At 43.5% G+C, this 22,774-nt stretch overlaps 1 protein-coding gene across 5 annotated transcripts; it reads right to left on the bottom strand.

The window, feature by feature from the left end:
* Positions 1 to 5,694: 5,694 nt before the first annotated feature.
* SERPINC1 (serpin family C member 1) lies at positions 5,695 to 22,774 on the bottom strand. 5 transcript variants are annotated; one of them, XM_081493751.1, is made up of 8 exons: positions 22,496 to 22,774; positions 16,619 to 16,779; positions 14,027 to 14,396; positions 13,152 to 13,367; positions 12,099 to 12,236; positions 9,639 to 10,029; positions 8,641 to 8,705; positions 5,695 to 5,945 (listed from the first exon to the last, which is right to left on the bottom strand). In XM_081493751.1, the coding sequence occupies exons 2-8, from the start codon at positions 16,657 to 16,659 to the stop codon at positions 5,769 to 5,771; spliced, it is 1,398 nt and encodes a 465-aa protein (XP_081349877.1). In that variant the 5' UTR covers positions 16,660 to 16,779; positions 22,496 to 22,774; the 3' UTR covers positions 5,695 to 5,768. The 5 variants fall into 5 exon arrangements, with proteins under 5 accessions (XP_081349877.1, XP_081349878.1, XP_081349880.1 ...); XM_081493752.1 differs by lacking the exon at positions 22,496 to 22,774 and having other exon boundaries at positions 16,619 to 17,305; XM_081493754.1 differs by lacking the exon at positions 22,496 to 22,774 and having other exon boundaries at positions 9,639 to 9,972; positions 16,619 to 16,738.

Raw genomic sequence — 22,774 nt, 5'->3', positions numbered from 1 at the left:
CCTCCCATTAAAGACAGAATATTCCAAGTTTGCCCTGTAGCCCCTTACGCAGGAGGCTGGATTCCTCAGCCGCTGTCCACCTCATTCTCTTTTGTACTCGCTTTAGCTCCTCTACCTCTGAGCACTTGGCTGAAGAAAGTGTAGCTTTCTGTAGCAAGCAAAGGAAAGCCAGACCCAAAATATAAAGGTTGCAGTATCTCACTTCTCCTTGTCATCTTCACATGTTAATGTTTGGTTTTGTTGCCCAGATCAGTGTCAGAACACTTGGGTTTAGTGCTTTTATCCACTGGCCTCTGTTTGGCAAGAGTAGCCCTTGTAAGTGGAGTCGTTCTGCTGTTTTTAAAGATGCACTCAATTCCTTTACTGATGTGAAAATTTTGTTTGAATCCTGAGCTTTTTTTATTTTTTAATTGCCATTTGCAGCCCATTTTGGGGACTGGAATATCAACCTATTTTCCTGATGTTGAGCCTTCTGCCAGTATCTTGACATGCAGTTTTGCATGACCTGGATTTTTGGATGACCTATTTTGGTTTTAGACATTCTGAAATTTTTCTCTTTATAATGCCAATAATGTTATAATAGTTAGGATGGCCTATTGTGGGTGTCAGGAAATTCAGTTTCGATAGTAAATGCCACTAGGCAGACCACCTGATCTTTAAATGCAGTTGGAGCACTCAGCTGATTTGCTGTTGGGGGCACACTAATCCACTGAGCCAAATCCGGTTACCTACCTTTTGAACATTTGTTACAGCTGAGAAAAGACTTTTGGGCCTTTCAGAAATATCCCAGAATGCTTTCCACCTTTTCATTCAAACGCATTGGTTAGAATGGCTGGTTGTAATGTCCAAACAGGGACTCGCTGGTTAGGAGTGAAAACGAGAGAGTGATCCATTTGCAGACTTTTGAGAGTTTCATATCCATGTTTTAGGTACTAACTGGTAAGTATTTACTTTCCTGTTGACTGGATAGGGCAAGTGACAGTACTGACAGTGTGAAATTCCAAATTCAATAAGCAGTACTTATTGGTGATGACTGATGTATTGGGTTGGCCAGCCCAATAGTAACTTTCATCTGTCTAACAGTATGAATTCTGTAAGGAGATGAGATAGTAAAATCATGTGAATCTATTCACCACAGCTATTTTTTTTCTAACTATAGGATAATTGTCAGCCTATAAGCCATGCTACTAAAAACCTAGACTCAGGAATTAACTCCTGCTTAGGGAAATTCTTCCTTCTGGCTTATCTTTTGTTTGCGCCCAGAGTCTTGGCCTAGACCTGTCCCCAGCTGTTTTGCTACAAACACATACTTAAGGTGCAATCTTACCTAAGCCAATAATACACTGTCAGCCATGCAGTCTGTTTTATAGCCAAAGTGATTTATTGAAATACAAAACAAAAAAAGTGAGAGATGCCTAGGTCATTTCTTGGAGGCATGTTGAATCAATCTGTGAATCTGGGAGGAAGCATAGAGTCTTATCTTCTATCTGGCTTGGGTGAACAGTGACTTTAATAATGCTTTCTATTAAAATACTACACAGCTAGTTGACCTCGGCAAGTAGTTCTCAATTTTGGCTGCACATTAGAATCACCTGGGGCTTTTTACAAAATGACTGCTGCCTAGGGCCCCCTCCGGACATGCATGTTTAATTGGCTGGCTGTGCAGCCTGGGCTTTAAAAGCTCCTCAGGTGATTTTAATGGGCAGTCAAGGTTGAGAATCATTTCCTAGGTAGTCCTGAATGGTCTGTGGCAGGATAACCTCCACCCGCTTGTCTTTTGTCATAGATACCTTTATCAGTATCACAGGCATGGCTCGGAGTTTAAAACTTAGCGTGGGCCAAGGCTCAGGTGGTAAAATGGACCATCCATTTGTCCTCAGAGTCATTCAGTAGAGAGCTGTCGCCATGCACCCAGTTTCCTCTCTGTACCAAAGCCTGCACAAGTCAGCAGAAGACATTTTCTGAGTCTGCTCCCTAGAATCCTCTTTCCCTTTCATATGTGATTTAAGTGGAGATTTTTAAAACTCTGCTAGCTAAAATAGAGCACTTGAACTTATTAAAAGAGCCAGGCCCAAGCCACCTAGGGTGATTTTTATTTGTAAAATAATCAGGTAGCATTGTTAATGAAGAAATAGAAGGGTCCTTCCTGGTGTGATGGTGATGTAGTTGATTATTTGTCCCTTAGCCTGTCTTCTAAGTGGGATTTCAGTGTACAGTGACTTTCACTTTTCCATGTTCCTTTGTGAATTAAATGCACTAGCTAAGGCGTAAATATTTCTGAGTTTTATATGAAATGTGAAATGAGTCCTTTTAGCAGCTTTGTTCCAGAATGTCAAAGACTTAACCCAGTAATTCCCAAACAAGTTTTCATATCGTTGGTTCATTCACCCACCCAGGTGTAAAATACCTGCCCGTGGCAACCTCAGTGTGGTAATGGGGAGAGGAGGACTGTTTGATTATCCTTTAAAAAGTGAGAGCCACCATTCAAACTAATAAACTACCAAGTAATTTCTAATTCATGAAAGAAATTTGGGTTTAAGAGCAAGTTCAAACGTGATGGTCTCATCTGAGAGACTGCTGGCACTGTGGAAACTTTCATTCCTATTCTGCCTACAAATAATCGATGATTTAAATTTCAAATAGGTGGTGTGTTTGAGAAGAAACAAGTGGGTGGAAGGAAAGATTTTAAGTGCAGAGGACTGAATTAGCATCAGACTCTGACATTTCATTAAAATAACATTTAGGCCTGACTTATCTGCTTAGCATGGATATGCTGCAGTGTCAGAAATGCCTCCTATGCCTTAGAAGACCTGAGAAGGCTTCCTTACTTGGGTGGGTGGAATAGAAAAGCAGTAGCCTTTGAGACTTGTCTGCATCCAGAGAGGAGCCCATTAGGGTTCTCATACTGAGAAACCTTGTAGAGCACTGTGAAATGTTGTTGAACTTTACGCAGATCACATCGCACTGGATTTTAAGATTTAGGGGAAGGAGAGTAGAGGAGGAGAAGGAGGAAGTAATGGTAAAGTGTGTGTGTGTGTATATATATACACACACACACACACACACATATATATATAAACTTGTACTATATTTTACACAAGTAATGAAATTCCCTATCAGGAATTCTCTGTCAGGACTAAGTTCAGCCAAATTCTTCTGTCCTACTGATTGGCTTGCTGATTCATCTTAAACCTCTAAGAAATCCTTTCTGAAAGAGCTAAACAGAAACTGGTCTGACTGCAGTTTCACCACCCTGCCCCATTCCCTTACCTACAACAAAAGAAAAACATACCCAAACTGTAGGCAAAAAAAACAAAGTCTCAGTACGTTAACTTTTCATCCTTTGTGGTCTGTGTTCACTGTTGTAGCCTATTGCATTGTTTTGCAATGTAATGGCAGAACTTAAATAGATCTGCCACATGAGTCAGGAACCATTGTCTTCTCCTTTAAGAAATCTTAACATCAGAACTCTAAATTTTTGGCTTGTCAGCACAAGTGAGTAAAGGGAGAAGTACGTTGAAAGAACACTTAGGGAATTCCCTGGCCATCCAGTGGTTGTTAGGACTTGGCGCTTTCACCGCTGAGAGCCAGGATTCAATCCCTGATTGAGGAACTGATAGGATCCTGCAACCCACTTAGATTTCCTGGCTTCTCATAATTTCAGGTGGGACCCACTTACGCTTTGTGTCTGAGAAGAAAAGACGGAGGGTTCAAAGATAGAAAAGTCAATGTAGTCGAAATGTGGTTTCCTTCAGATGGACATAGTCTCAAAGACATCTGTCCAGCTGTTCTCAATGGTGCTTACACGATGGGTGACAGCTGTCTCTCATCTTCCCGTCCCTGGCACTGTGCCTTCCCACTGGTCACTGTGAAAAGCAGATCACACTGGACTCAGAGGCCAGAATCCAGGACGATTTCCCCCTTCTCATCACTTCTTCATACAGCTAATAATGTAGCATATACTTCTCTTTGGAAAATTCTTGGGTTCGCCCCCCCAAGAAATAGTAAAGCATTTAAAGGAAAAGTAAGATTCTGGTGGTAGCTATCAAAGAGATGACAGGAACATTTTAGCTTCCCCTCAGATGATATTTATTGATAGCAAGGACCAACTATGCCTCCTTATCCTCAGTTTCTAAGGATAGCATAATATTTCTAAGCAACAAAGTTATCTAACATTTTTTTCACAACTTGTTAATCAAGGATTCATATTAAAACCGACAATCAGTTTCTAAAATCTTGTTATCCCTGAAAGGGAATGAGATCTGGTTTTTAACTAGAAGAACCTGTCTGTTTTTTTCCCTTTGAAAAAACTAACACTTGAGGTTTGTGTCTTTTGTCTGCAACGATTACTCCATAAGGATGTCTCAAAACAGTCAGTGAGCCAAGGCTAGCATTCTCACACCCCTGAGGGTGCTGGACTGGGTTTGTACATCTTATTTCCTTAGAGAATATCTGTTTTTATTATGCTCTTAACTATAAATACCTATATATAGGAATAGGATTTTCACCCTACTCTCTTTTAATCATTATCACTTAAGTGTAAACCACACCTTCCCCTACCCCCACTTTTACTGAAAATAATGCACTTTAATTCCTAAGGAGAGTGGCTGTTCCTGGCCCTGAAGCCACATTACTTCAGGAGGAGAGTTGAGGAGGGAGAACCCTTGGCAGACCCTGTGAAATTAACCAAATTCCTTAATGTAAACATGCAAGTCAACCATTTGTAGGCTGCCCCCACCCCCAGCCAAAGGGCAAAAGAACCAAATGGAAAAGTTCAAAATGCCTACCTTAATTTGAGATGTTTCACTAGGGGATATACCCAATATTATTTTCTCAGCTACCAAATTATCAGAAACTTGAGGGTGATTTTGTGGGAGGCTGAGACTTTTTTTTTTAATGAAAAGGCCAAGTGAATCACACAGGCTATAAAATACCATCCTGATTTGTGTCATTTCTAAGTATCAGATTCGTTCTCTCCCTTAATTTGACAGGTGTTCTCCGTCTCTCCTCCTGTAGATTCTGTCCTTCCCCTGATGACAAGCCAATAGTTCTTGGTGGGGTTGCATGTCTCCTAGAGCCCCAGGAGCCCTGTTGTGTCAGGGGAGGGGGGGGCCGGAGGGTGGGCAGAGACTGGGGTTGGGGGAGGGAGATTCAGAGAAAGAGTGAAGATATATGGGTTTATATAAACATATTTAAAGCAGTTTAGCAAAAGCTTTCTCATTGAACAGCTTTAAGAACAATGTGAATGAAATCTTAGCAACTTGGTTAGTAATTTGAAAAGTCTATTAATGTATACTTGAAATTCTGTTTGTATAAAAATACATTTTCCTCTTTATTTTAACACTGTGTAAAAGAACATTATGCATGTGAGTGGTTTGAGAATTAAATGATTTAATATTCAGATTTGTATCTCTGTCTCTTCTGTATAGAGATAAATTCTTTTTAAATTTTGGGTTTTTTTTTTTAGTATAAAGGGATTATCTAGATTTCATGCTTTCCCTGCCCTCTCAAGATGCCTGCCATCTTTCAAGATGAAGTAGTAACATACCTCCCTCCTTCACTTTCTTGACCCAGATGTGATCACCAGTAGAGAAAAGTTGAAAGCCTCGTTATACCAAATGCCCAGCAGCATCTCTGTCCATTTCTCCTTTCCTTGCCTTCATTTCAGATGGCAAAGTCCATTCATAATTGTCAGATATGAGAATAGCTGTATTTATTTTTACTTGTATTCACAAACCAAAACAGGAAGAAGTACAAAGGATAACATTTTAATTAACACAAGGGTTGGCTACTCTGCCCATGAAGATAATAGTGTTCAGTGCTACTTCCCTGATGAGAACCAGGAAGGGCCTGTTGGCCTTGAAGGTCACCCTGTTCGGGTTCAGTGAACGACCAGCGATGATAGTGGCGGTACTTGCTGTAGCTTCACTGCCTTCCTCATTTACCTGCAGGTTAAATGGGAAACAAACTGCCACGTTAGCTACTCTGCAGCTCATTACAAGCAGGTGCATCATCCGTGGACACAGCAATTCCTCAAAATGCCATTTATTTTCCAGTTGAAAGGATACGAGTTAGGTCAGATCCCCTCTGGAACCTTACTTTTAGTCTTTCTTTCATCCACTGAATACTGATGTAAGACTTGTATTGATCCAAGCCTTGTGCTGAAAGTAAATGTCAGGGTCCATTCAGATACTCTCTGAACCAGAAATCTGGATGTACACAAGGTTGTCACATTTCTGGCTGGCAACGTTGTACGTGATACTGAACTCTATACTAAAAGACATACTGACTCAAAATTAGAGCACCATAGTTGAGGTAGTTCCACTCTGGATCATCAAGATCCTAGATAGAACTACTGTAAACAGCCACTCAGGAGCTAGGGCCTGTGAAAAGAGGAGGGTCCTCTGGCTGGATGAGATGAATATTTCTCAGAGTAATAGATTGAAAGGATGGTGTTGGAACTTACTGACAAGTAGAACTGCCACAGATCTGGAGGGAGATGGGAGATACCTTTAGAAATTTTGCGTAGGCACCTAGAATGTCACTAAAACTCTGTCCCTGCCTCTAATGAAAGCATTTCAGATCCCTGAGCTTTGAGAGAACCTGGTTGATGATTTTCCCTTCCTTGTTCCTTACCACCTCTTCCTTCTACACATGCTATCTAATTCATGATCATTTTAGAACTAAGAGCAGACGAGCTTTTGTAAGACCAGGACTGTTTTACTCAAATCAGATTCTGGTTTTCAGCGGCTTCTCAGGAGACTGACAGTCAGTTAGGGTCCTGTGTATAGGGTTCCCAAGAGCCATGGAGGAACCTTGCATCATTGTTTAGTGGGCTCAGGTAGACAAATGAAACTGAACTTTTGCTTCTTCTTGATCGTAACTCAGGGTCCTCGTGGAGGTCTGAGTTGACCACTTCCATTTGGGGTTCGTGGAAGAAGATTCTCAGTCACAGTTAAAATCCTGAGGACTCATCTTCTCTTGCATTCTAAATGTTATTTCTTCCATAATTGGTACGGCTTCAGTGTTGTTTTCACTTCAAAAATCATTAATCCAGTATTCATGTAAAATCCCCTGTTCTGACCTCAGTATTTTTTAAGATATATATCTTTCTACTCTTGCTTTGGTCCTATAGGTCTCTACTGCTCTACAGAATATAGTCCCACATTGAGGATTTTATTGCCTAGCCCATTGCCTGTCTAACCTAACTCCTGCTCTCGTATGACCTAGACAAAATATCTTGGTAGGAGACCCATCCAGTACTCTAAACTTCCATTTCTTTCATCTCATTGAACCCAGTTAGCATTGCCTTCACTTCAGCAAACCAGCCCATGGATGCACTTTGAACTTGCCATCTCTCAGAACATCTTGACCTTTGAAATTATAATTACATTATCCTCTCAGACTATAACCTTCTGTTTTTTTCAAACTATCCCATTTCCTCACTCCCATTACAATTACCTGGCTTCTTCATGTCCCTTGATCCTTCCACTTTCCTCCTAATGACATGTTTCCCACTGAGCTTGGACTCTGCAACTATATTTACTAGCACCATGTTCTGAAATCTTTCTCTTTGACCACAATCTTCTCTTTGAGATTCCTAAATTTTATGACCTTCTCTTAACATTGGCCTATCACATTTCCCTCATAGCCTGGGTCCCGCAAAGAATAGTCTACATAAGTGGTTCCCAAACCTGGATGCGCATCAGAATTCCTTGAGGAGCTTTGTAAATATACAGATGCTCAGACCCTGAGTCAAGCTCTCTAGATAACTAACGCTATTGATCCATAGTTCAGTATTTATTTGAGAGCCAGAAGTTCTAGAGGCTTTACACAGCTCTTACTCCAGTAAAGTTTTCCATGGGCATCTTAGTTGGGGCAACACGAGGTTAAGCAATATTGAACCATTTTCTTCACTGTGGAACTGCTCAGACATCAAAACTCCAAAGTGCATTGATTTTCTGTTAATTTCCCTAGAAGAGGATATACATTTATTTGACCACCTAACTTTTTATTATCTGCAGTGTAGTCTAGAGTTCTAGTTTTCTGGAACACATTGTAGGACACTACAATGATGATCTACACTCACCAGCTCTCCTTTCTTATTTTCCATTTGCTCTTCTATCATTACAATTGGGATGTGCCCCCATTACAATGTCCAAATGCCTCAGGGAAAAGTCACAGTCACTTTTGACTGTCACTTTCAATCTTCTTTTCAATCTTCTTACTAGATGCTTTCCATTTTCTTAAAACTCCTTCCTGGGTTTCCATGAGCTCATCCTCTCCTGGTTCTCCTTTGAATGCCTTTGCTGGCTGCTTTTCCAGTATCACCTTCACCTTAATGTCTGTGTTCCCAGGAGAGGTAGCGGATGGAGGGTGGAACAATTAGACCATGAGGGCTTCAAGTCAGAGTTATGTTGTAGAGGAGGGTACTACAGACTTGGGGTTTGAGGGACACTGGAAACATGCCTTTTATCACAGTTGTCACCTGCTGTTCAAACATCTGCTGTCTACATTGTAAGAGCCAATGAAGGAATGACTCCAAAGTTACTCATCATATGAGATACCGATGTATTGAATAATAAAGCAGCATGGTAACAAAAAAGCAAGCATAAGAAGAGCAGAGAGAGGTGTACTTACCTCAAGAAATGCCTTGTGGAATGCATCTGAGACATAGAGGTCGTTCCGACCTTCTGCAACAATACCTAGAAAGAAGACCAGAGAAGGATCTGTGAAATGGGAGAAAGTTGGCCTCAATCCACAGAGAGGAATTCAGTTTGGATTAAGAGGTCCTTTGGGACTTTTCGAAAAATAGAAATCCTGGACCCTCATCTAATGATACTCTCAAAATAAATACATGTTAAAAATAATAAAATACTTTGGGTTTATTCCATCTGGTTCCTTTGAAGTTAATCTGGTGCTTTAGCTCATGGGGGGTTGGGAGTTGAGGCTGAGGACTCTGTTCTTAAAAAAACGCTCACTCCATCTAGTAGCAATGTCTTTCCTTCCAGTGTGACAACACCTTGAAGAAAAGCTGTGGTTCTGAGACCTAGTTTAAAGACAGCCCATTACAGGTGAATCCACTTAATCAATGTTGTAAACTTCTTTTTAAAAATGAGATATTTTAATGCATATTTTTCAATGGTGTGTTGGAAGAACCAAACCAACTTAACACTATTATTAGAGTATCAAAACTGGGAAGGCTTGACTGCGTCTGTCCATGTGACCTTAGAAAACACAGAAGCCCTTTAGAATATCAGGAAGGGCTATTAAATGTCAGCTACACCTCTTTGGTGGGACTCGGATGTCCTTGGATCTTAATCCTATCTGTCTCTTTGCTCAGAACTCTCTGGTGGTTTTCAAGTTCCTCTCTACTTGGTCCCACCTCTTCTATCAGTTACAGACTCCAAAGGTTCCAGTGCCAGCTGGGCCCATGGAGATCCAAGAGCCAGCTTCCCCTCGTACACAGGAGAGAACTGATCCCTTGAGAGGGAAGGGATTCCCCTGCGTTGGCAGTAGGCCTGGGGTTAGAATCCAGGTGTCCTGACTCCCTCTGGTCTACTCCTTCCCCATCTCTTCCACCTTTGGTCAGACAACTCTGAGGGCACAGAGAGGAGGAAAGCCCTTCCTGCCCTCACCTGGGAGCCTGGACTTCTCAGGACTGAACAGGTCTTCTAGGCCCATGTCTTGCAGCCGCTCCTTCACGCTGAAGCTGTCCTCGATGCGGAAGTGGGGCATGTGGACCACCAGCAGTGTCTCTGCCAGCTCATCCAGCCACTCCTGCAGCATGTCTGGGGTGAGTTCCTGTTCCACCTTGGCCAGGGTCTTCTCCAGCTTGGGCAGGATGAGCACCATGGTGATGTCATTACCCTTGAAGGGCAACTCGAGCACCTGAGTGCCTTCTGCCACTCTCCGATAGTGGAACTTGCTTTCCTGGTACATCATGGGTACTGAACATGACTCCCCATCGGCCTTGTAGAACAGTTCCTCCTTTGTGTTGTCAGGGCTGAACCTTGACTTCCACAGGCCCTGGAGGAAGACACCAGGTGGGAGAATCACAAAGCAAGAAGACCAGAAACATCCGTAGGAGAATGCCGACATGAAAAACAGTCACAATATTTTATTACATTAAAAAAGTGAAGTCGCTCAGTCATATCCGACTCTTTGTGACCCCATGGACTGTAGCCTACCAGACTCCTCCGTCCATGGAATTTTTCAGGCAAAAGTACTGGAGTGGGTTGCCACTTCCTTCTCCAGGGGATCTTCCCGATTCAGGGATTGAACCCAGGTCTCCTGCATTGTAGACACTTTACCATCTGAGCCACCAGGGAAGACTACAGGAAGTACAATTTTTAAGAACAAAGACCTAGAGGAATATGCATAAAAAGGCTTTAACGCTGACTATGTCAGAGTGACAGAATCATGAGTGGGGTTTTTTTTGAGTGAATTTCTGTATTTCCTAGATTTTCAGCAATGACTATTTGCTTTTATAACAAGAAAAAAATAAAAACAAGAATAACCTACTGGCTTCTTGGCAAGTCTCTTCTGGAGTTTAAATCTAATTGCCTTTTGCTTTCTGCCTCCCACCAGCCTCCTTCTCAAAGACCATCCTCCAAAAATGCTGGGCTCTGTCCCTGATTAATCAAGCCAGACAAAGGTAGTAACCCCAGGGGGGTCATCTGGGAGTTCTGCCAGGCAGAGGGTGAGGCCTGGCCAACTTCCTGTTCAAAGAAGGAAGGGATACAAGATACTGCTGTGACATTTCCAAGTTGTAGTTAGCATTCCTCGTCATCTTCTGGCTCTTTGATTTGGGGACAAGTCACTTAATTCTTTGAGTGGTGGTTCTTCGCTTGTAAAATTAGGAGCTGGTTATCCCTAATATTTGTAGGATGCTTATTGTGTGCCAGTCACCACTCCAGGCATTTTGTATGCATTGACTTAATCCCCTCAGTAACCCTGTGAGGCAGATGTATCATTGTTACCACTTTATAGATGCAGAAACTGGGACACAGAAAGGTCTTAAGTAACTCGCTCAAGTTTGCAGTCAGAAGTGGAAGAGTAAGAATATAAGTAATCTGTCTGAGCAGCTCAAGTTCTCATTTGTGATGTCATGAGAATCAGGAGGCAAAGTGTTTCATAAACTGCAAACAGCAGTCAGTACACATTGTAGAAATGCAACCTACTGCATTCTTGGAATGAGGGAACCCCCAAGCAACAAAGCAATTGGCAACAGCAGTGACGGGCTAACCCCCCAGGCCCAGTCGGGGAGAAGAACGCATCTAGAGCACGACCCGGGAGGGCACAGTTCACCCTGCGTTAAGCTGGCGGGCCTCCTGAGTATCAGTGGTCTGTTTATTCCCCGTACCCTCTCCCCTCATCCTCCTTCCTAAATGTAATCAGGTTGGAACAATCTTCACAACTTGACTCTCTGAGAAAGACAAAGCCATCTGCATGATCATGTCACAAGGCCTCTGCAAAATTTGTGGTTAGTCTGGTACCAGGAGGTTCAGAAGCTTCAGGCAAGAGGAATTTTGAGACGCTGCAGAAGCTGCTCTAGATGATGGAGAAAACCTCATCACTGAGGATTGTCCATAGACTCTCATTTTGTTCCAGATTTCAAAATGAAGTTAATTGGACAGAAGAAATCGTCACATACTAATGAGAATTTATTATCATGTCCACCTTGCTGCTGGGCATGCTGGTCTATGAATGTGTACACTCTGCCTTGGGCCCAGAGACATTACCAGGCCCCCTTTGGACTTCAGTCCAGCAACCACAGCCCTAGACACGACTCTAGATTCAGCAAATTTGTATTTATGCCCAGCCCACGCATGTACTATTTCTCAAAATGATCTGCCTACACATGCCCAATGTTATGAAGGAGAGTGAGCTAGAGGGAAATATGTCATCCCTGAGGTCTCTCCAGGGTCATTTTATTTTATTTTTTGCATTTTTTAAAAAAATATATTTAATTTTAATTGGAGGATAATTGCTTTACAATATTGTGTTAGTTTCTGCCATACATCAACATGCATCAGCCATAAGTATACATATGTCCCCTCCCTCTTGAGCCTCCCTCCAGCACCATTTTTGAGTACCTTGAAGTAAATGGTGTTGACTAGCACCAGGACAGTGAACTCATTGATGGCTTGTGGGGGAATGACATCAGTGATACGCCCTTCAGTCTTGTTGGATATCCATTGGTTGATAGTTAATCTGGACTGCTCTGCATTTCCCTGAGGAGAACAGGAAACAAACCTACCCAACTGTGCTATTCAATCGGCTTCTCCGTCTCCCCATGCAGAATTTTATTTTGTCCATCATCCCTCCACTCTTTCCCACCATTTTGTTAAACCGTCATTCTAACCCAGATTGGAGAAACCACACATATCTAGCATACTATCATGGATCTTCCATAGAGTTAATAAATATTAACAGAAGAAAGAGGAAGAAAGGAAAGAAAAAGAGGAAGAAATAAAGAAATAGAAGAAGAGAAAAATCATCTGGGAAAAGCAAACAAAATATTATCTTCTTTGACTTTGGAAACCTGAACTCTTATGAGTATTCATGAGATGCGTTCTCTGGGAAGCTAAGGAGTGATGCAGGGGTGCAGGGGGCACAGGAGAGATGCCTATGTGATCCAAAAAGTTTGAGAAATACCTTTTGAATAAAATCAGTAGACTTCTTCGTTGCAGGACTTTTTTTTTTTTTTTTTTACTTTTTAAATAAGTCTGTTTATTGAAAATATTTGAAAATAGTAATAAGGCTTTCAACATTTAACAAACTTTCAAGATAGTAATAATATGAGACATTAAGAATTTACTTCAAAACCCCAAAGTTTCCTAGGTCATTCCCTGTCATGCTTTAGGAGAAGTTGGTCTACACTTGCTCTGTTGTGTGAATGAGTGACCACGTTCTGAATGCCACTGTACAGGATTTTTATAACTTTCAGAGCAGCCTCTGCAATCCATAGATAGCACTGATTTTGCAGGTTTCAAATAAGAATACATATCTCAGGGGCTCTGACTTAAAACACCTCTTCCTGCCTTCAACTAGCATAGCAGTGTTCATTAGGATCCTGCTTCCTTGTCTCTTTAACTTCTGAGTGGAGAGGAAGAACTCTGAGGTGTGGGATGACATCTGGAACTCACCTTGAAGTCTAGGGGCTGGAGCTTGGCCCCATATACCACCTCACTGATGTCCTGGTAGGTCTCATTGAACGTAATGGATTTGTCTCCAAAAAGACGGTTGGCTGATACCAACTCAGAGGATTTATCGGCTTTTCGATAGAGTCGGCAGTTCAGTTTGGCAAAGAAAAAGTGGATCTGATCAGAAGTTTTCTCAGTGATGGTATCAAACTTAAAAACCTGTAGAAGCCAAAGAAAACAGTGGTGGGTCTGGTGGGACAGCCTGGCTCACATGGTCAGTGAGCATCATGCCAGTCAGCCCCTGACCAGTAGTCATCGCGCACAGTGCCTGGCACAGCATAAACATTCAACTCATGCTTTCTAAAGGAATAAATGGAAAAAAAGAAGAAAAGGGGGCTTCTCTGGTGGTCTAGTGGTTAAGAATCTGCCCACCAGTGCAGGGGACGTGTGTTTGATCCCTGGGCTAGGAAGATTCCACATGCCGTGGGTTAGCTAAGCCCATGCACCACAACTACTGAGCCTGTGTGCTGTAACTACTGAGCCTGTGTGCTGTAACTACTGAAGCCTGTGTGCACTAGAGCCCATGCTCTGCAACAAGAGAAGTCGCCACAATGAGAAGCCCGAGCACCACAACAGAAGAGTATCACCCTCTCTGGGCAACTAGAGAAAAACCCATGCAGCACCAAAGACCCAGCACAGCCATAAATAAACAAATAAATAAATAATTTGTTTTTTAAAAAAAGGGTAGGAAGGAGAGAGAGAGAAGGAAACACAAAGAGCCGGGGATACTACCCAAAGTCTCTAAAGGGTGCTAAAGCACATGGATGTTCTCTTGGGAGTTCCAGCAAGGAGCTGGGCAGAAGGGCTTTGAGTTGTACCTCCATCAACTGCTTGAGTGTGTTGTTACAGGCACCCAGCTTGGTCATAGCAAAAGCTGTGGAGATACTCAGGGGTGACAGGAAAATGTTGTCATTGTTATTCTTGGAGTCTGCCAGATGCTGATAGAAGGCAATGGCAAAGTGGGAATTGGCCTTGGACAGTTCCCAGACCCGCCGATTGGTGGCCCCGGGGATCTTCTGCTGTGAGCCCTCGCCCTCAGTTGCCTTCTTCTCTGGGGAACGGTAAATACACATGGGATTCACAGGAATGTCCCGAGGTTTGGCTGTGCAGATGTCCTCCACAGGGCTCCGATGACAGGTCACACAGCCCCAGAGGCCAATAAGCAGCAAAGGGAGAAGACATATGCTCCTATAGAGGGACAGAAAGCTGAGTTAAGCTAGGCTGAGAAATCCCCTCCCCACTGCCCACCACAGATTTACCCTAGTAGATCATAGACTACCAGCCCACATTGTGTGGCCAGAAGGAGGGCCAACACCTTTGAAAAGTACAAGGGCCCAGGACAAGTTCCATCCTGGACTCCTTACCCTGGACATAGTCCTGTTGAAATTAGAGTCAACTGTTGGAGTAACGATGTTATTAGAAGTCTTGTGTGTTCAAGGACTCATGCTGGAGGAAATAAAGAATGTGAAGCTTTGAACTGGTGAACTGGACCATGCACACATGAAAAATGGCAGGGAATTTTAGTGCCCAGTGAAAACTTAGGTCAGTTGGAGGAACCATTAACAGAAGCTATTTAGGGAAGGGATTTTAACCTGGATGTTAAAGGACTGGGAAGACTTTGATTGACAGCAACACCAGAGGGCTAAGAAGGAATGCCTGGGGCAAAACTACAATCTAAGTGCTGAAAACTCTGAAATCTCTATCTCCAGTCCTAATCTTTCCACTGAGTTCCAGACCAGTAGTTTGCTGGACAATCCCACCTGGATGTCCTGTTGATCCCTTAGTGAAATACAAGTAAACTGAGCTTGTGTCTCTTACCCATACACCTGCTTCTCCTTCTATGTCCCCCAGCTCAGCAAATGGGACCTTCAGGTACCTTGTCATCCAATCTAGAGAACTGAGAGCCATCCAGGAGATCTCCCTCTCTCCCTTCTCAATAGTCAAACCCTAGATTCTATGCATTCTGTTTTCTTGTTCTCTTGCTGCCTTAGATCAGGTCCTCATCATTTTATGATGCCTGGAAATTTTAGTAACTTCCCAAGTGTGTTCACTAAAGTAAATAAAACCTGTCTCACTTTCAAAAAAAAGATATCATGAAATTGACAAACTAGGAAAATTGGGACACCCAATTAAGTAAACAAAGTAATAAACTCTATTATAGTGTTTTTATAGATAAGACATGAGGGGCCAGACGCTTCCTCTGGTTGACTTGGGGCCCTAGGCCTACAGAAGGAAGTCTGTACATGGGTACTGACTTCACAATCTTCCCCCAGCAGAAAAAGACAAGACATGCAGGCAGTGTAGAAAGGACTCGCCAGAGTGGTCTTCTGGGCAAATGTGGGGCTGGCTGGAAGCTGGGGGCAACTGAGAGGTACTTGGTTTCTTGCATGATCTGAAGTCAACCCTGAAGTCTTTGTAAGAACAGAGGCACTGAGTGGGAGAGCAGAGGTGCAGAGGTGCTGTGGAAGACAGGGTGAGGAAGCAGAGAGAAACTTGCCATTCATCTCCCCAGCTGGCTTGTCTCTGTTTCCCATATCGTCCCTCAGCTACCTTTAGAAATACAAGCGGAGGCTGAGGGGGCCCTGGGAGCTCTGGTTAAGCACAAAGAAAAACCAAGGTGTTCAAGCCAGAGCCTCACTTTAAGCTTCCTGTTAAAAAAAAAAAAAAGATCAAGGAAGGAATGTGTATGATGTTAAGGCATGGGATGCTTTGTCAAAGGTCACTGACACCTTGGAAGGGGGTGGGGGGTGTGACGGAAAAGAGGGGGGCAGGGTGGAATTGGGTGGAAGGAGGAAGGCAATGGCACCCCACTCCAGTACTCTTGCCTGGAAAATCCCATGGACGGAGGAGCCTGGTAGGCTGTAGTTCATGGGGTCGCGATGAGTCGGACACGACTGAGCGACTTCACTTTCTCTTCACTGTCATGCATTGGAGAAGCAAATGGCAACCCACTCCAGTGTTCTTGCCTGGAGAATCCCAGGGACGGCAGACCCTGGTTGGCTGCCGTCTATGGGGTCACACAGAGTCGGACACGACTGAAGCGACTTAGCAGCAGCAGCAGCACACATTACATTCTCCCTCTTTAAAGATATATGGCAGGCCCAACGCTTCCCCTTGGAGTGTCTCCTGGGCTGCTGTGAGGGCTGCGGTGGAGCAGCGTCTCTTCTGAGGGAAGACATCCCCCTTGTTTCTTGGGTTGGGAATCCAAGGTGCGGCTTAGGGAAAGGCCTTATCCCAACAACAAAGCAGGAGGGAGGGTACTCAGAATGACATCTTCCAAACAAGTCTGATTGTAACTACCAGGGAGAGAGGGCCTGGTCTTCTTGAAGGTGTTGAGGTCATCCTGGCAAATCCCTCAGAGGTCAGGAAACCCAGTGAGGGCATGCAGAGGGAAAGCCCACCCCTCTTACCTTTTTCCAGTGGTGACGGTTCCTATCCCATTGGAAATCATGGTCGCTAATCTTCCACAGGTCTCAGCGAGTGGAGATAGTGTGGTCTGAGGCAATCCCTCTGGACTGGTTCTTTCCTCTATATCTGACTGGGCTTCCAGAGGCTAGGGTGGGGGATGGAGCTGGTGAGGAGGGGAGGACCAAGGTCAAAGGCTGATGACCAGCTCCCAGGGTTAAGCAAAGTGTGGAGCCCAGTGTTGGTTAATTAGTAGAGAAGTTTTAAAGTTCAGTCAGGTCCAGAGAAAGAGGCCCACCTTTCTTACTCTCTTCATCTTTATAGGAAAGGAAAAGGAGGACAGGTTCACAAAACTTCATCAGAAAATACCTGACAGAGGAGAACTCTGTCTGCAGGAATTTTTTTTTCCTGGTTAACCAAACCAGTAAGTAGAAAATAGTACATATTCTATATAAATAAAATAGTATTATTGTATGAGCCAGCAGGGAAGTCCCAAGAATACTGGTTGCCATTCCCTTCTCCAGGGGATCTTCCCGACCCAGGGATTGAACTCAGGTCTCCCGCATTGGAGGCAGATTCTTTACCATCTAGCCACCAGGGAAGCCCAGTATATAACTAGCTAAGTTGAATGTCCAGAAAATTCTAGCTTTCTACTTCTCAGTGCAATGCCTTCTTTTCTCATAGCTTTTTAAGGAGACAGAATATTGTTGTCTAATCAGGAGCTGATGAGAAGAGAAATATTTTGAAACAGGCGCTATGATGTTATCTAATCAGAGGGGAGAGAAGAGAAATATTTTGAAACAGGTGCTACCTTCAGGCCTCTGAGAGACCATGTGTCGGTGACCCAGACAGGTTACACCTTTGTGTAAAATGGCCTCATTCCCCATTCAGCCTTGAAGTGGTTGGAGAGGGACACAATAGCAGGGGCCTCAGGGTGCCACCACAGACATTTCTTAAGGTGGAGGAGCTGGGTGAGGAATACTTAGAAAAATTCTATTGGGGGATTAGGAGACAGTGTGGGGCAGGTGAAAAACAAGCTTGCATCTGCTGAAATACTTCTAAAAAGCAAACAGAATGAATCATATTTATGTATATTGTTAATTTTACTTATTTTAGTAATTGGGGAGAAGTTGGGTCGGGGGCGGGGAGGAGCCACATAGTACTTTCAGGAAGAGCTTTCCACATAGAAGAAACAGGAGATAACAAACATCCTGAGGTGGAATATGCGGTTCAGACCTATTGTTCCAGCCTGTAGAAGTTGTGAGACTTGTGCCTTGGAGGAAGGCAGAAGAGGAGATGGAGCACATGAGGTGAAGGGGGTCTGGTGAACATCGTGGGAAAAGAGATGAGGATGCAGATACCACCTGACCTGGTAGCGAAGAACTATACATCAGCAACTGGGTTTAATATGTTCATTCATTCATTGAGTCATATGCTCATTTAATTAACATGTGTTTAATAAATGCCTATAGGTACCTCTGTCCATGGAATTTCCCAGGCAAGAATACTGGAGTGGGTTGCCATTCCCTTTTTCAGAAGATCTTCCTGACCCAGGGATGGAACTTGTATTGCAGGCAGATTCTTTACAGTCTGAACCACAATGGAAGCCCCTCCTCTGAGTAGTCTCTATTAAGTTTGTCCAGGAGTCCCTCAAAATCCAGGGCCCAGAAGCAAACTCAGGGGCTGCCACCATTTCCTTTGTCTACCCACATTTTATCAGAGAGCATTTGTCTTTGAGGCACATTCCAAATGTGATTTTTCCAGGCAGTCCTTTGGAGTCTTTAATACCAGCCCAGTCTTTAATTCTCTTGCATACAACTCCCCTTGGCTTACATTGTGAAGATTTTGATGACCCCAAATCCCTTTCCTCTTGGTACATCTTAGACTGGTTTGATGAGGAAAGGAAAAAGCAGCTGGTATGTTGGGTGAACTAATTTGGGTCTCTATCTCTGTCTACACACACACACACACACACACACACACACTCAGACACATACAGAGTCATTAGTATTCTGTAAAGTGTTTTTTACACACACACACACACACACACACACACTCAGACACATACAGAGTCATTAGTATTCTGTAAAGTGTTTTTTCCGGAGAAGGCAATGGCACCCCACTCCAGTACTCTTGCTTGGAAAATCCCATGGACGGAGGAGCCTAGTAGGCTACGGTCCATGGGGTCGCTAAGAGTCAGACACGACTGAGCGACTTCACTTTCACTTTTCCCTTTCATGCACTGGAGAAGGAAATGGCAACCCACTCCAGTATTCTTGCCTGGAGAATCCCAGGGATGGCGGAGCCTGGTGGGCTGCCGTCTGTGGGGTCGCACAGAGTCGGACACGACTGAAGCGACTTAGCAGTAGCAGTAGCAAAGTGTTTTTTTAAATAACTTATTTATTCTTGGCTGTGCTGGGTCTTCATTGCTGCGTGCAGGCTTTCTCTACTTGTGGTGAGCAGGGGCTACTCTCTAGTTGCAATGTGGGAGCTTCTTATTGTGGTGGCTTTTCTTGCGGTGGAGCTCAGGCTTTAAGGTATACTGGCTTCAGCAGTTACGGCATGTGGGCTCTAGAGCACAGGGCTCAATAGTTGTGGTACATGGGCTTAGTTGCTTTGTGGCATGTGAGATCTTCCTGTATCAGACATCGATCCCTTGTCTCCTGCATTGGCAAACCAATTATTTACCACTGAGCCACCAGGAAAGCCCTGTAAGGTGTACCTTAAATTCAAATTGTGTACCTTAAAATCAAATAATTGTGTACCTTAAAATCAAATTCTTCATGGAAACGTCTAACCATTTCTGGAAGTGGAGGCAGACTTTCGGAATTTTTATTAGATAAAAATTAGCACTACTTCTATGCTGAGCAAAAACAAGCTTGGAAGGAGCTCAGAGGGCCTCTCCATGCTTTGCTATGTTAGGGGTAGGTTTGAGGAGCCATGGAGAGGAAAGAATGTAGCATTCAATCGCCCTCTCTTTAATGCTTCCTTCAACGCCAGTAATAAAATATGACTCCTCTTTCCCTAGCTCTGCCTCTTGTCTCAGTAGTAACTCCTGTGAGCAGGAAATCGAGCAGGTCCTCACCATTGCCTCATATCCTGGGCTTTTCTTTCTATTCTTTTCTTTGGATCCAAGAGTAAGACCTTGGCAGAGAACAAACAGTACAACTGAGCTCCTGCTGTGGTTACTGAGTAACTCAAAGCTTAACTCTTCCACAGAAATTCGGCAAAACATCTAGCACACAAACACACACACACACACACACACACACACACACACACAGAGTTGTCGCCAACTCTCTTGGGTTTCTCGTTTACTAGATGGCTACGACCATCTAGTAATTAAGGTGAAGTAAAGTTTATCAAACTAACTCCTGCATTATCATCTGGCAGCTAATCTCAAAGCATCTCATTTGTATTTGTCCAAATTCTCACAAATATGAGAAAGTTCAGTTTCAGTTTCACGGAAATCAAATAAAAATAAATACTTATTGAACATGTCCAGTGCACATGCCACTGGTTCTTGAATGTACCAGGTACTCAATAAATATTTGTGTTTGAAGAAACCCAGGTTCAGAGTAGTTTGGCTGACTTATTAAGAAGGAAGTACTTTAAATTTCTCCCAAATGGAAGGTTAAGATTATCAAGTAAAGTAAAAAAGATTACTTATCCAGAGGAATCGACACCTTGTATGAATAGAAACACCTCTTGCAAGGTTGAGCAAGAGAGGGCCGCATGTGGTCAAAGTTCATTGCTTAGTTCAGGAAGTTGTAGGTGGTAAAAGAGACATTGAGAAGACAGCAGGGGCAGAGGTTCGAGGTAGTGGGAGAAAGTTCCCTGGACAGAGAGAGGGTGGGTTGGACAGACCAAGAAGCAACAGGCAGAAACTTGCAGTAAAGCTGAAATCAAGAGTAAGCACAGGTCAATTGTGTGACTGGTGTCTTATACCCACTTCTGCCAAGGGCTGCTTTAGCAAATTTAAGTCCACTTGAGGGTGGAGGATGAAATGAGGGGGTAGAAATGAATGTAGCTTGGCAGCTTTTATCCCATCAAGACACAGTTGGTTTCAGGTCCTTCCCAAACAGCCAGTGCTAAAAATCAACAGATACTGTATGGGCACAGGCTTCTAACTTTGAACAGAAACAAGTTCTAGGAATCACACCTCATGTGGCTTCAGAGGTTCAGCTTACCAGGAAATGGTGCTGGATACAAAACCCTCCAGCTGCTCAGAGAGAAATGGGCCAATCCACTCTGGAGAGGCAGCCTACATCATGCCCTAAGGCCAGGAGTTCACCTGGTTGTCTAGCTTGCTGTCAGGTTAACAAAATGCCCAGTTAAATGATAATGGTAAGCATAGGGACTGAGGAAAATTAGAGGGCATGCTTTAGATCCTAATAACCTGAACATTTTTGGACTTGAGAGGATAACAAGATGATGACAAACTAAGGTCACTGTACGTTTTCCTTAAAACTGAATTTTTTAAGGGCTTTGATAGTGTAAAGGTAATTTTTTTCCCTTTAACCTGATAATATTGGATCAGTCCATGCACTTGGTCAAGGGAATTACGGGAAGCTGCTGACTTTGGTGGCACCCGTTTGGGTGTTTAGAAATGCCAATCATACTCGTGCTGTCCTAAAGTATGGCCTAAATACTGTCTCAGAAATTCCTCCCCTCATTTTCATTTTCTTTGTCCTGCTGCAAGCCCTCATCATTTCTTCTAAGTCTATTGCAACAGATTTGTAACTAAGCTCTCTGCCTTAGGCCATGTGTTGTTACTTACTTAGCTGTGTCCGACTCTTTGTGACTCCATGGACTGTAGCCCTCCAGGCTCTTCTGTCCATGGGATTTCCCAGGCAAGAATACTAGAGTGAATTGTCATTCCACTCAGGATCTTCCTGATTGAGGGATCAAACCTGAGTCTCCTGCATTGCAGGTAAGATTCTTTACCACTGAGCCACCAAGGAAGCCATGCCTTAGGCCCTGTTCCACTTCAAATCACAATCATCACGTCACTCTCAGGTTGAAAATCTTTACTAGTGTTTAATTGCTAAGGGAAAAAAATCACAACAACTCAGAAGAGGTACATAAAGCTTTCCAAGACCTGCCCTCAACCAAACTTTTCTATATCGCCAACTCCTTGAAGTTCTGTTCCAGGCCATATACTATGTGCTCCCAGGCTTAGAACTTCTACTTCTTCTCCGTTCACCATACAAACACTTCTGTGCCTTTCAGGACCAACTCCCGAAATGTAAAAACTTTGCTGAGTCACCGTGCTTCTCCAGCCTTAAATTTGTCTTTAAGTGGTCTCCAGTTGTCTCATTATGCCTCACATCTTATTCATTTCACTAAACCAGGCAGAAACTGGATCCCTCTGCTTCTAAAACTGCCTATCAAGAAAGAACCCCACTACTCCAAAGTGTGGTCTTTGGGGTTGGTTTTTGGACAGACAACATGGGCATCACCTGGGAGCCTGTTAGACAATCTCAGACCCACTCCAGACCCGCTGAAACAGGAGCTACACTTTAACCAGAGCCCTGGGTGAACTGCATTCACCTTAGGATTGAGAAGCACGCTGACACAGAGCCTATTCAATAAACATGACTAAAGAGGCACAAATCTGATCGCTTTAGTTCCCCAACTTATGACCCTTCCTTGGATGGCTTTTACTTTCAGAATAAAACCCAGCCAGCTTTGTGATCTGGCTCTGCATCTGAAGCCATCTCACTCTCTCCTCTCACTTCAGTGACCTTCTTTCAGTTTCCATAACATTCTTTTTTGTGGAGTTCACACATCTTTTTTTTCTCTGACTAGGAGTCTCCTTATCTCCCTCCTCCAACCACCCCCACCAGCACCCCCCACCCCCGGCCCAAGCCATTTCTTACCTTCAAGGCCACTGTCTCAGGAAAGCCTTTGCTGCCCAGCTAGGCAAGGTCAAATCTTCCTTGTGTATAGTCAGTCTCACAGCTCTTTGCTCATTTCTTCTGAAGATAATCGTGGATGAATAATCTTTCGGGTGGAGAAGGAAATGGCAACCAACTCCAGTATTCTTGCCTGGAGAATTCCATGGACAGAGGAGCCTGATGGGCTACAGTCCATGGAATCGCAAAGATTGGGGCATGATTGAGCCACTAACACAACAATGATCCTTTGGTAATTCTGTC

This window comes from Giraffa tippelskirchi, chromosome 5 (genome assembly GCF_054371585.1).
Source record: "Giraffa tippelskirchi isolate mGirTip1 chromosome 5, T2T-mGirTip1v1.2.pri, whole genome shotgun sequence".
Lineage (NCBI taxonomy): Eukaryota > Metazoa > Chordata > Mammalia > Artiodactyla > Giraffidae > Giraffa > Giraffa tippelskirchi.
This window is presented reverse-complemented; position numbering and strand designations above follow the sequence as displayed.

What these genes read in the sequence shown, in the direction of transcription:
- SERPINC1 (XM_081493751.1), bottom strand. Translation starts at nt 16,659, where the DNA reads ATGATTTCCAATGGGATAGGAACCGTCACCACTGGAAAAAG. An exon ending in ACCGTCACCACTGGAAAAAG is followed by an intron (nt 14,397 to 16,618) that starts GTAAGAGGGGTG and finishes GTCCCTCTATAG; the next exon opens with GAGCATATGTCTTCTCCCTT. An exon ending in TGAGAAGTCCAGGCTCCCAG is followed by an intron (nt 8,706 to 9,638) that starts GTGAGGGCAGGA and finishes TCTTCTTTCTAG; the next exon opens with GTATTGTTGCAGAAGGTCGG.